General features: G+C 50.7%; 1 protein-coding gene across 2 annotated transcripts in view; it reads right to left on the minus strand.

The window, feature by feature from the left end:
* Positions 1-12,502, minus strand: part of Capzb (capping actin protein of muscle Z-line subunit beta) — a 103,064-nt gene that overhangs the window by 22,890 nt on the left and 67,672 nt on the right. For both annotated transcript variants that reach the window (XM_048443388.2, XM_048443387.1), the window contains exon 4: positions 8,166-8,279. In XM_048443388.2, coding sequence (XP_048299345.1) covers positions 8,166-8,279 — 114 coding nt within the window. The remainder of the gene's footprint in view (positions 1-8,165; positions 8,280-12,502) is intronic.

The following is a 12,502-nucleotide window of genomic DNA, read 5'->3' on the forward strand; positions in this document are numbered from 1 at the left end:
ATCACAGTAGCCAGGAAGCAGCTTAGTCAGGGAGCAAAGCACTCTGGAGAGACAAAGGGCTTGACAGTGGGGAGCTAGGCCTGGTTTCCAGAGATGTTTTATTCCAACAGAGCTACAGAAACCTGAGTGTGACTGAATGCCATATGGTTACAGGAACCCAGAATTCGGGAGGAATCAGAGTCCCCAGTGCTGGCTTGGGGGGATTGTGTTCACAAGCAATCTGCCTTTCCACACACTCCTGCTTTCTATTTAGTTGTTTTTTTTTTTTTTTTTTTAGCAGATGAAATTCAGACAGTGAACACAAAGACAACCAATGCCCAGACTGTAGCTGTGAGAGGCCAGGTGATGGGAACTGCAGTGGGTTCTCCTCACTAGTCTCCTGAGCACTGCCCATCTTCCTATGTAATCAGAACAACTCGACTGCAGAGGGCCTGGGGTCCTCCCCTGTCCCCACCCCACACAGGCTGAGACAGTGGGAAGTACTGCCCCCCGGAGGCAGAATGTGTTTTCAGAGCTGAAGATAGGAGTGGCATACATTAAAACCAAATACTAATCACGTTACCAAAGTCCAAAGCAAGAGACCCCTGCAAACCTTTGGACCCAAGCAAGAAAAAGGGCACAGCCCCACGTGAAGTGACAGGAGAGGGTCGCTGTACCATGCTGCTCTCGCCACCTCTAGAATTTGTACGTTCTCCATTACCTCAGGCTGACTGTGCCCCCTGCTCTTCCTCAGCCTGTTCTAGGAGCTCAGAACCCAAGACCAAGGTCCTGGGCTGACATCCCTGGTGGTGAAAAGCATAGGGCCTTGAAATGCAAACCTCACCTGGGCAGATGGAGGGAAGAGCTTAAGCTTGGAGCCGGTCGTTCTTCCCTAGGTCTTTCTGCTCCAGTCTCCAAGCTATACCCAGGGAACTCTTCAGAATCCAACCTTGGGCCTGTGCCTACAGGAACCACGCACTACTCCCCATAGTCTCTATCCTGATCCGGTCATGGAACTGCCTTTCCCACTGCCCAGAGCACAGTCATGGGCTGCCTTGCCAAGTTCACAGCTATGCAGCGCCATGACTCAAGGATATGCTAGGAGGAGCCACAGGACCCAGCACAGCCAAGGGAGAAGGCTGGGGACATAGGTATACAGAGCTGGTTTTCCCTAAAAGATACTGAGGCTTCGGGCTCTCAGAATGTGCGGCTTCTGCATAAGCTGTTCATACAGTTTATGCTTCATTAGGGGATGGCAGACCACTCCGGAGTTGAAGGTCTAGCACCAGCCAGGGATAGCCTTACCAGCAGGCTTTCTAGAGGATCACAGTCTCAAGACAGCTCTCCACCTGCACAAGACAGACCCGAAAATCACCCTAGCTGCTACGCAGTTGGCCACCTTCTATCACCTTCTGGTCCCCTGCTGTGATTCATTCTCTGCACTTACAGGACGGTACAGGCATCTGTCCATCTGTCCTTAGTACTGTCTGTGCTTCTTCAGGGCTGGTTCTGACTCTATCTTGGCTGAACCTATCCCTGCCATGGATGCTCTCTATAAGTGACTGCTGAATGGTCTCTTCAGCTGCCATGACAGGAACTGTCAGTGCCTGTCTGTGTCTCCTCATTGTACCCCAAGGAAAGACTTCCTAAGAATCATTAACTCTAGTTACCAGACATTTACTTGAATTCCTGCTATGTGGGTGTTGGCTGAGCACAGCATAGCCAGTGACACTGATGACATACCCGTCACTGGGCCAAGGCCACTCTTGGACACAGAGAAGGCACGCACATGGGTAACCGCTGTAAGCAGAGTGTGTGTGTGTGTGTGTGTGTGTGTGTGTGTGTGTGTGTGTAGCAAGAAAGTCAACTTGTGCGCCCAAGTCACTCAGTGGGTAAGCGCAGAAAAGAGCCTAGGACCCCCAACTCTGAGGTGACTCATTGAGAGCGGTGGGATTTCACAGGTGGTGTCTGTACCCTAGGCTGGAAAGACCTTTCTCAGCTCAGACATGGCTTCCCAACTCTGCAGGGTTTCCCCGCCACCTCCTACTGTCCTACAGGAGTGGACACAGAATGCCTACATCCAGAAAGGGCTGCACCTCAGAACCCACAGCCCAGGGGGACAAAGTTTCAGAGTTCCAGGACACCATGGTGACAAGGAGCAGAAACAGCCACAGCTCTGAGATGGCTACCGAGAGGGACGAGAAGCTGGGGAGCCGGGAAAGGCCATCTATCGAGCACCCCTACTGTTCCTGCAGAAGCCCACGGGCTTCTGGGATGGCCACAGAACACCAGCCTTGCTCTACTCCGTAAAGTTCTTCCAGGAAAGCGGGGTTTATTAGAAAACCGAATCACAGCTTTTGAAGATCCTCTCAGACCCCAGACGAGGAAGAACACAGGGCTTCTTCCCACCCTGATCCTGGACCTCCAGACTCTGGCCTTCATTAAGTTTTGATTTCAATCAATTGCACACCCCCTAAAATTAACTTATAAGGCCAATAAATTGCAACCGCATGTTTGAAGGTATTATCTGCTCCGAGCTAAGAGCCAGGGATCGCAGAGCACAGGGAAAGATGTCTGGTGCAGATGGGAGTAATCAGCTCTGGAGGGGAGTGGTGCCAGCCCCTTCTGCAGTTAGAACATCTGGTTTGGGGCAGAACCAGAGGCTAGGCCAGAGATAAACCAAGAGCTGGAGTGGGCCAGGTCCCTGTCTTCTCTGGGAACCTGAAAGATCAAGGTGAGGAACTCTGGCTCCTATCAGTCTACTGTGGTTGCTCTGGCTGGTGAGATGGTCCTGTTCCCAGCAGCAAGAAGTCACTGCCCTACACTTGAAGAGTCTACTTCATGTTCCTCCCCAGAAAGACAGGTCTCAGGCCATGTAGAAGTTCTGACTCTGCCGGAAAAGAGTGTACAGCAATCCACGGGTTTGCCGTCTCTGCTCCCTTCTTCAACTCCCACAGGGAGCTGCTGGCTATGCTATCTCAGGCAGACACTTGGGACTTGGGAGAGAGAGAGATGAAACAGCTGGGATTCCAGGGCCAGGGTGGAAGTGGTGGAATCTGAGAGGACTTGGAGCAGGTGGTATTTTACAGTCTGTCCCTGAGGCAAAGTGTGCCTTGCATCCTGGGCAGCTTCACAAATCAACCCTTTATCTAAACCTAGGCTATCTGAGCACCGCTGTCACAGGCAATCTCCAGGAGGGGAAAATCATTGTGATCATTTCTGTCTAGCAAAGAAGAAAGGAAATAAATGGGGAAAGGGGGGGAGCTGGGGAAGTATAGTGAGGAGGGGGGCAGGGAGCAGGGAAAGCAGGAACCAAGGGACTTCAAAGCCAGCCAGGCAGGACCCCAGCTTGGATCCTCGGATTCTACTTGCCCTTGTTCCCCTTGGGGACCACTAGCCCTTTATCCCTAATTGAGAAATGTTCACAGGCCTGCACGTGAGCTGCATCCCGTGGGAGTTATAAGCCAGAGGGGCCTGCATGGCAGCCACCCTGGCCCCAGCCGCCATTCCTACCAGACGGACCCCATGTGCGGGTGATTAACTCCAATTCCCTGCAAAGTTAAAGTCTTTACAGATCCAGGATCAAAGCTGGGGCCTCAAGATAGAATCTAGTCTCTCCTTGGATCTCATGGCAGAGAACCCTCAGGGAGGCCCTGAGCACTTCCCGTCTCAGAAAGGGCTGGTGTGGGCTGAGGCAGCCCCGTACACTCCCTCTCCTTCCGTCATCTTCTAAGGAAAATTAGCAATAAAGACAAGGTCACAGCAGGCAGCCATGACCACATGCATGCACTGATAAGTTGTACACCTGGTCTCATGGCAACAAGGCCATGGCATCTAAGCCCTTGCGTTTTGTTTGGAATGTATGTCAAACCCCTGTATGAGCAGGTTCAGCATGGTCTTCCCCGTGTATGGGAGGGTTAGTCCAGGAACAAGAGGCTCCCTGAAGAGTCACAACAGCACAGTGTTCTTTCTCTATGAGGAGACCAGAACTCTGTGTGTCTGATGCCTGGAAGTTCCTCATAGGATAGGTAAGGTGACTGAAGCCTTGAGCACATGTTAACATGGCCTCTACTCTGTGACTTACCATGATCCAAGACTTCTGAACTACTGGAGACTATCAGAAGTTAGAGGTGGGCTGTCTGTCACACACCCCACCCATAGGGAACAGCAGTTTCAGTCACCTGGCCTTCCAGATCTGGAGCCAGCCTGCCTTCCTGGACACTCAGGGAACAGTCTAGCATTGGGTGGGATGTCTCCACCCAGAGGGCCCTGTGAGTTTGGTCTGTTTCCAACATGAAGAAAAGACAAGTAAGTACACAAGTCCCTGGAAGGGCTCTGTGGCTTCATTCATGGGGTGACAACTAAGACTTCCCATGGTCAATGGCAGGGAGGGGAAGCAATGAGGAGAGAAAAGCATGATCTACCACCCCTGCACACCAGGCAACAATGTGGAAAAGCCCACAGTGCCACACAGAAGCCTCCTAGACACCTAAACCCAGGGGGAAATGGCTAAGACTCCAAGGCCACCAACACTCATACAAACACCACCATCCAGAGGCTAAGAATGGCGGCTGAGCAACAAACCAAGGTGCTTACAAAGTTAAGAAAAAGGTAATCTGTTTTCTTAACATTTGCCCCAGAAATGGGTGGTTCAGTTCACCTAAGTCCTCCCACATGTTCTCGGGCGATTCCTAGCCTCTATGACAATGGATGGTATGACCACATACAACACCCAAACTTTCCCTCAGTCCTGTTTCTCCACCCACTGCAGGCCAAGCAGGGAACCTCCCCATGCTCCCTGACAGCCTCGAACTCCGCCTCCTCCTCTGCCTAGCAGCACCTCAGAGGCCCAGGGTCTGGGGAATCCAGGATGATCTGCACCTGAGACAGAAAGGGTCCCTCCTTAGAACCCTTGATGACAGAGCAGAGACATCCACCATCATGGCCAACCAAGTCCCTCAGAAGAGAGCGAGGGGACAAGCAGAGAGTCCAGGGGAGCAGAGGGCAGAGCACTAGGGGCTCTTCCTAGACCTGGCCCTGAACGGCAGCCCAAGGCAATGCTTCAGAAGCACTTCTCTGAGGGAGAAACACTCACATCCAAGCCTAAACATAGAGCCCCAGGGATCACGATGGGGCTGGGGGCCTCCACGGGCTCTGCAGAAGCACACAGGCAGCTCAGCTCCACACATGTGGAGACCCAACACACACTTCCGAGAGGCACTCTCCACTCCTACCTGACACTTAGCTGGGGCAGGCTGTCTTCCCAGAATGCTCTAAGGCAGTCAGTGAGGAACTTTCAAAGCTACGAAGGTGCCAAATATAATAGGCTTTCAACTCTGCTTCTGAACTCAGAGACAAGGTGTGTGCACGTCCAGGGTGACAGTCTGGGGACATTAGTGTCAGAGCTCCTCTGTCTGGCTAGACCCTTTGGACATTAGTCCTCGGCTCTACAGCCACCTCCTGGAAAGGCAATGTGTCTCCACTTTCCTATCACCTACTCATTCACCCGATTCACTACACACACGCACACACACGCGCACACACACACACGCACACACACACACACACACACACACACACATACACACACAACTCTGGAGTTAGGTGAGAATGTGTCCTGGTTAGTTTACATTAACTTGGCTCAAAATAGTCAACTGAAGAAGAGGAAACCTCAGTTGAGGAATTGCCTCCATCAGACTGACTGTGGGCAAATCTGTGGAGTGGTTGGAGAGCCTGGTCACCGTGGGAAATGCCACCCTTCAGAAGGTGGTCCTAGATTATAAGAAAGGTAATTGAGCAAGCCATGAAAATCAAGCCAGTACACAGTACTTCTCCATGATCTCTGCCTGAGCTCCTGACCCTTCCCTCAGTGATTAACTGCAACCCGTAAGACAGACAAACCCGTTCCTCCCCGAGTTGGCTTTAGTCAGTGTTTTATTACAGCAGCAGAAAGCAGAGGCTAACAGAATGCTTTCGTCCCCTAGTTCTGCCACGTTCTAGCTGTGAACATGGATGAGCTACTTTGTATTTCTGAACATGTCAATTCATTTCTAGGAGGGGATGATTCGCAACAGAGGAGAACACACTCCCTGGTCACCAGACAGGGCTGTCCCACTGTCACTATGACTACAACATGAAACTGGCCCACTTGGCACTCCAGCTGAAGAGCTCACTTATTTGAAGCTGTTTCTGGTGGCAAGGTGACATCAGAGAATGAAAAACTACAAATAAATGACAGAGCTGGTTGTCAGCACTGCCAGGAGGAGCGATCGATCCACAGAGTGGCAAAATGGGAGATGCGAGACCATTAGATACGAAAGCCCATCCTAACTGTGAGAAGTAACATGTGTGCAAATGTCAAGAGAAAGAAGATTTGAATCACCACTCTCTGTGGGCATGCCCTGTGAGTCATGGGGGCCTCAATCTCTGTGTTTTCCTCCAGAAGACCTTAGTTAAAAGGCATTATATGGCTAGAGAGATGGCTCAGCAGTCAGGAGCACTGGCTGCTCTTCTAGAGGACACACACTCAATTCCCAGTACCCATATGACAGCGTACGTAAAACCTCACCATATGAGACATGAAGATAGCCACTACACAGACAAGTAGGTGGGGGCCACTGAAGTGTTTGGGACCATGGGATGATGGCTTCCTGATACAGCCTGTATCAGGCTGAGAAGCAACCCTTTCCTCCCAAATGTGAATGGGAGAGACCAGTCCACAGTCTGAATGCTGGAGCCCAGAGCCTCTCTTCTAACTACGGGTCACCATTTCTCTCATTTCCATTTTTCTGCCTGTATGCTAGACCAGGGTTGAGTCTAGTAGAGATGGAGGCTGAATCCCACCCGAGATGGAGGCTGAATCCCACCCACCTCAGGGTTTCACATATTGTAAAGCGACATATAAAAAGACAAAACCAAGATCAGCCTTCTGTGGCTAGCAAGTCCAATGTGGTCACTATCAGTCCCTTCACGGGAGTGTGCCAACCCTTGTCCTGGGTGTGTATGGGGGGGGGGGGCCTGTACTAACTTCAGAGTGCACATCTCTAGTACAATACTGAATGTGAAACGAGATTCTGATTAAATAAAAAGCCTTCTCCAGGGTCCTTTCTTGAAGAGTAACAGCTAAATGACCTAGTGTCATGGTGGTATGGCAAAATTTGAGCAAAAAGGAACAGAAACAAGCATACTGAAATATTTTCCTGTGCCAGTGCCCTGACCAGCTTTGGACTCAGAGATGTTCATCTGGCCTCAAAGAAGGAGTGCAAGCTTGTCGACCCGGGTTCCAATCCTCAGCGCTTGTATAAAAAGTTGGGCAAGTTGGGCATGAGCCTGTAACCCCAGAACTTGGGTGGGTGGGTGCAAGATAAGGAGGATTCTTGGGGCATGCTAGCCAGTGAGACTTGCCAAACAGGTGTGCCCAGGTTTAGTGAGACCCTGTTTCAATAAATAAAATGGAGAGTGTGTGGCGGAGGATACCTGATATTGATATTGACACATGTACATGTGTCCACATTCACATGTCCATACACACACGAGCACAAAATTATTCATACATCACACACATGCACCAAAGGACAGAAGGGAGGTGAAAAAGATGTCAGTTTGGGGAGAAGTTAATGCAACCCACTGCGTGACACCTCAGTTCACTCTGCCCTCCAACTGAGCAGACAGCACGGCCTCCAGGGTCCAGTCCAAACGGAGCTACACCTGAGAGCTGTGGTATGTTCTTGTGCATCCGTGACCTCGGCACTCAGGTCACAAACAGTCCAAGCTACACTGTACCTTAGCTGCATATTTGTGGTTGGTTGATCATCTGTGTTTGAGTATTAGCTCTATCCCAGCCTTGGGTAAACTGCTTAATCTCTCTGTGTGAGTACAATGTGCTGACCGCACCATCCAACACCTAACTCTTACTGAAACAGTGATTCATTTGAGAGGACCTAAGACAGTGGGAATGCAAAACACCCACCCCGTGTCTCACACACATAGGTGCTCTCCCGACTTACCACCACCACTGTGAACGGTAGCAGAGTAATACAGTCACCTTTGCATCAGGTAGCTCCAAGTTAGCAAGTTAGGTGACCAGGCAGCAGAGAGCCCAGGGTACCTGCTCAGTCTAGTCACGTTTGCATAGAAGATCTTCCCTGTGAAAGCCCCCAAGAGCTAGCATGCAGAGGGAAACTCACAGGTCTCGGTATTGGTCGAAGGCATTGTTGGCCTCCACCTCCAGCTTTCTCAGTCGAGCAGATGGCATGGCCCCATCTTCCAAAGGAGGATCATACTTGTTACTCCATGGTGACCTGGAAGGAACGAAAGAAAGAGGAGATGGTTCTATGAATCATTCCAGAGACGCTTGGCCTGTACACAGCGGATCCAAGCTCAGTTGCCTGAAGTTCAGGGGCCAAGTCACCAAGAGGCTTTCTGGAGAGGCTTACAGAGCAGGGGTTCAGATGGCAGCAGACTGGCTAGTGCAGTTGGCAATGCCAGCAAACATCTTAGCTCCAACCTCACTTGTTCCTGTGGAAAACAAGGCTACCCATTCACTATCCTTGGGCTATTTCGAGGAATAGACAGAAAGCCAAGTGACTTGGCCACAAATATCAGTTGTTTCCCTGTGTCCACCATTCAAGTGGTCAGCTGGTGCCCCTCACCTCTCTGACTTACTGGAGGCTCCTTGCATCTCAGACAATAAGTTTGAAGAAGACAGCTGTCAGTTACTAAAACAGGCAGGAGGTGCCTGGCTCCTTAGGGAACACAATGAACCCAACACACGGGGCTAAGCACACACGAACACCATGAAGCAAAGAGAACCATTCCAAAGACTTGCTGCATTTTAAAACCACCTTTTGCCACACCAGGAGAACATTAGGTCATCAAGAGTGATATGTTCTAAGAAGGTCTCCTTGCTGATTGGTTCCCAGAGGGGGAGGTCACTGGGTGGGTGTTCAGAAAGAAGAGAATTAACAAGTGAGGTTGCGGGGGGAGGGGGCTGCAAAGATGGCTCAGCCGTTAGGAGCACTTGCTGCTCTTCCAGAGAACCCAGGTTTGACTCCCAGCACACAAATGGCAGCCCCCAACTTTTAACTCCAGTTCCATGGGATCCAACATCTTCTCTGGTCTCCAAAAGCACCAGGCACGCACTTGGTACACAGACATACATGCAGGTGAAACATTCATACACACAAAATAAAAAATTGTAACTAGTGAGGGAACAGTAAAGAGGAGGAAGAGATGTGATGAACTGAAGAGAAGTCCTTACACCCTTAAGTACAAACATGCCCTGATGCTGCTGCCCCCAGGATTCACACCGCCCTCCTGATGCTGCTACCCCCAGGACTCACACCGCCCTCCTGATGCTGCTACCCCCCAGGACTCACACCACCCTCCTGATGTGGTTCCCCCAGGACTCAAACTACCCTCCTGATGCTGCTACCCCCAGGATTCTCACCACCCTCCTGATGTGGTTCCCCCAGGACTCAAACCACCCTCCTGATGTGGTTCCCCCAGGACTCACTCACACCGCCCTCCTTTCTCCCAGGGGTTGTACACATTCACACCCTTTCATTTTAGGATTAATGTTAAGGGGGGAAAAGTTTGACTGCTGTCTCTTGACCCCCAACCTTGGAGAGCTGTCCATAGAGATGTCTCTCCCTGGTACCCAGCCTATAGCAGGGAGTCACATGAAATGTGGAAGCCAGGGATCGCGGCGAGGGAATGGCTATAGAGTTCCAGTTTTCTCAGGGATGGCTCAGAGTGCAGAGAGGAAGGGTTGCTGTGTAGTCTCTTGAGGGCTCTAGGCTGCAAATGTGCCTGCCCACATAGAGCAGGGCCCCTAGAAATCTGTCCATGGTCAAGTCCCTAGGCTCAATTCCCAAACAAAACAAGAAACCTCCTTTCCAAACTCGAGCCTGCCCACCTCTACCAACTGAGTTGAAGACTGTAGACAGATGGGGGAGGGGACACAGCCCAGAACTAACTGATGAAGGTCTGTGGGGTGCTTGCCTCTATAGCAGCCTGACAAACTCCACAGGGTCCTTCAGGCCAGCAGGCAGGGAAAAAAGATGGAACTGGAGTGGCATTATATGCCTGCAGTCCTGGCTGCCGTAGAGCAGATGCAGGAAGATCCAGCTTGAGTCTAGCCTGAGCTACCTAACTAGGTCCTAGCTCCAAAATACAACAAAACAAGGGGAAAAAGGAAGAGGAGGAGGCGGAGGAGGAAGAAGAGAAGGAAGGAAAGAAGCTCAGAAAGGCTTCTTTTCTCAGCTCTCAGAAGACAGCTGAGGGTGCTGGCAGCTGCCACTATTAGTCAGCAAGGTTTGGCTCGTCTACCGGGGCACCGTGTGCAAGAACTCAGGACTGTGACCTGGACCCCACCTCCCCTAAGAATCTCCTGACATAACTGGAAGTAGGGCACGTCTCCACCCTGACCCCGCCTTTGCCTTCCCATCTGTCTTCATAGAAGACCCAGCTCAGGACTCTCTTTGAAAGGCAACCTGGAGCCTGCAAGGTGACACCTGCTGACAAGCTTGATGACCTGAGTTCAATACCCAGGACCCACATGGTGAAAGGAAAGAACCAACTCCCTCAAGTTCTTATCTCGAGTGTATGAGCGTGTACACACACACACACACACACACACACACACACACACACACAGAGAGAGAGAGAGAGAGAGAGAGAGAGAGAGAGAGAGAGAGAGAGAAAGAGAGAGAGAAAGAATAATTTGATTAAAAAACTTTAAAGCTAGACAGAAAACCAAATCAACCTGCTAGGGCACAATCATCCATCCCATTTCATGCAGACTTGGGCCTGAAGAAGCCTGGAAGTGCGTTACACACTCCTCCTGCCTCACAGACGACGGCATTTCAAGCCGTTGTTAGGGCCTGGAGCCGGGGTAATTGTAGCTGGGGGAAAATCATAACATTACCCAGAATATTGTTAGTGGAAGGGGCACTCAGAACACATTTAAGAGCTTAAATGGAGGCCATTTGAGAAAAGACAGATGGACAGGAATGCTTAGATTTCCAAAGTCAGGCCTTTCATTTCCCCAGAAGGCTTTTTGTTTCAGCTAACAGGTTTCAAGCAGCGCTGCTGGCAGCAGCTGTGTCATACGGATCTTATTTAAGCAAACGATCAAACACAGGATGGAAATGTGTGGAGAAAATCAGAGGACCTTGAAGTTTCAGATCCAGAAGGGGAGAGGGGAAGTCAAACTCTCTCCTTACCTCCTCTGCTCCCTGTGGAGCTGGAGTGGGGCCTGCAGGGTGCCCTGGAAGGGCTGAAGCCCTTGGGGGAGGGGCACAGCAGCCACCTTATGGGGCTTTCAGAAATAATGCTGACTGAGACTTGGCTCCGTGACACCTCTCCCAGGAAGCCCTAACTAAGCCTGTGCCTGACGAAGGATTTCTCTGTGGCTATGTGCTCCCTGGCTCACCACATGGCTGTCACTACCAAGGGCTGCCCTGGACATCTGCTGGGGACCAGCTCTCAGAACTCCACCTCCACGTCACACCTGCAGGGCACAACAGGCATCTTTAATTCCATCTCCAGGATTCTTCCTTCCCTCAACAGGGACCACACCTTCCAACTGCCACCGGCCTGTACACGGACCTCTCTCCACTCCTTTCAGCCCCAGCCCCAGCTCGTTACTCTCGTCTAACTTCCACTGAAGCAGGAATGGGACATCACCAAAACCAGTTCTCTGATCTCTCAGTGTCAAACAAAGGGCAAGGTCTCCTGCACCAGACTTCAGCAGGTGAAAAGGTCAGCCTGGCTTTCAAGGCCCCTCCCTATTCTACTGGTCTAGATTGTGCCTCTGACCTACCTGCTGTCCTTACAGACTTCTAGATGCTTAGGGTCTGAGGAGCAACCCGATTGCGAATCCTTTTACCATTTATTATAAAATAAAACTCAGGGACAAAAGATAAAGATAAGAACCCGAGACAAACACAACGACTACGAAGCATGCCATCTCTGTCCACTCCCAGCTTGAAAAGGGCCTGTGCCACCTTTGGGCCCCGCCTCTTCTTCGCTGGAGGTCAATCTTTCTCAGTTTGGGGGAACTCTCTAATCCATTCTTACCAGCTGAATGAACCCTGCCTCTCAAACCAATGTCTGACTTCACTGACCATCAGACCACAACACAAAATTCCCAAACACCCCTCAACTCCAGTACTCTAGAGCACAGCTGCGGTCAAGACACCCCTGCTGTGGAATAACCTTTTTGTACACTGTGAAGGTGTGCTGCTCTAGTTGGTTTAATAAAGAGCTAGATGGCCAAAATAGCTAGGCAGGAAGATGTTAGGCGGGACTTGTGGACAGGAAGAGAGAACACTGGGATAAAGAACAGAGTCTCCAGGAGATTTGGGGAGAAGCAAGATGAACATGCCATGCTGAAGAAAGGTACCGAGCCACGCAATAGGATGTAGGTAAGAAATGTGAGTTAATTTAAGTTGTAAGAGCTAGTTAGTAACAAGTCTAAGCTATTGGCTAAGTGTTTATAATTAATAACAGTCTCTATGTG

The sequence above is a fragment of the Myodes glareolus genome, chromosome 6 (genome assembly GCF_982192425.1).
Source record: "Myodes glareolus chromosome 6, mMyoGla1.1, whole genome shotgun sequence".
Classification (NCBI taxonomy): Eukaryota; Metazoa; Chordata; class Mammalia; order Rodentia; family Cricetidae; genus Myodes; species Myodes glareolus.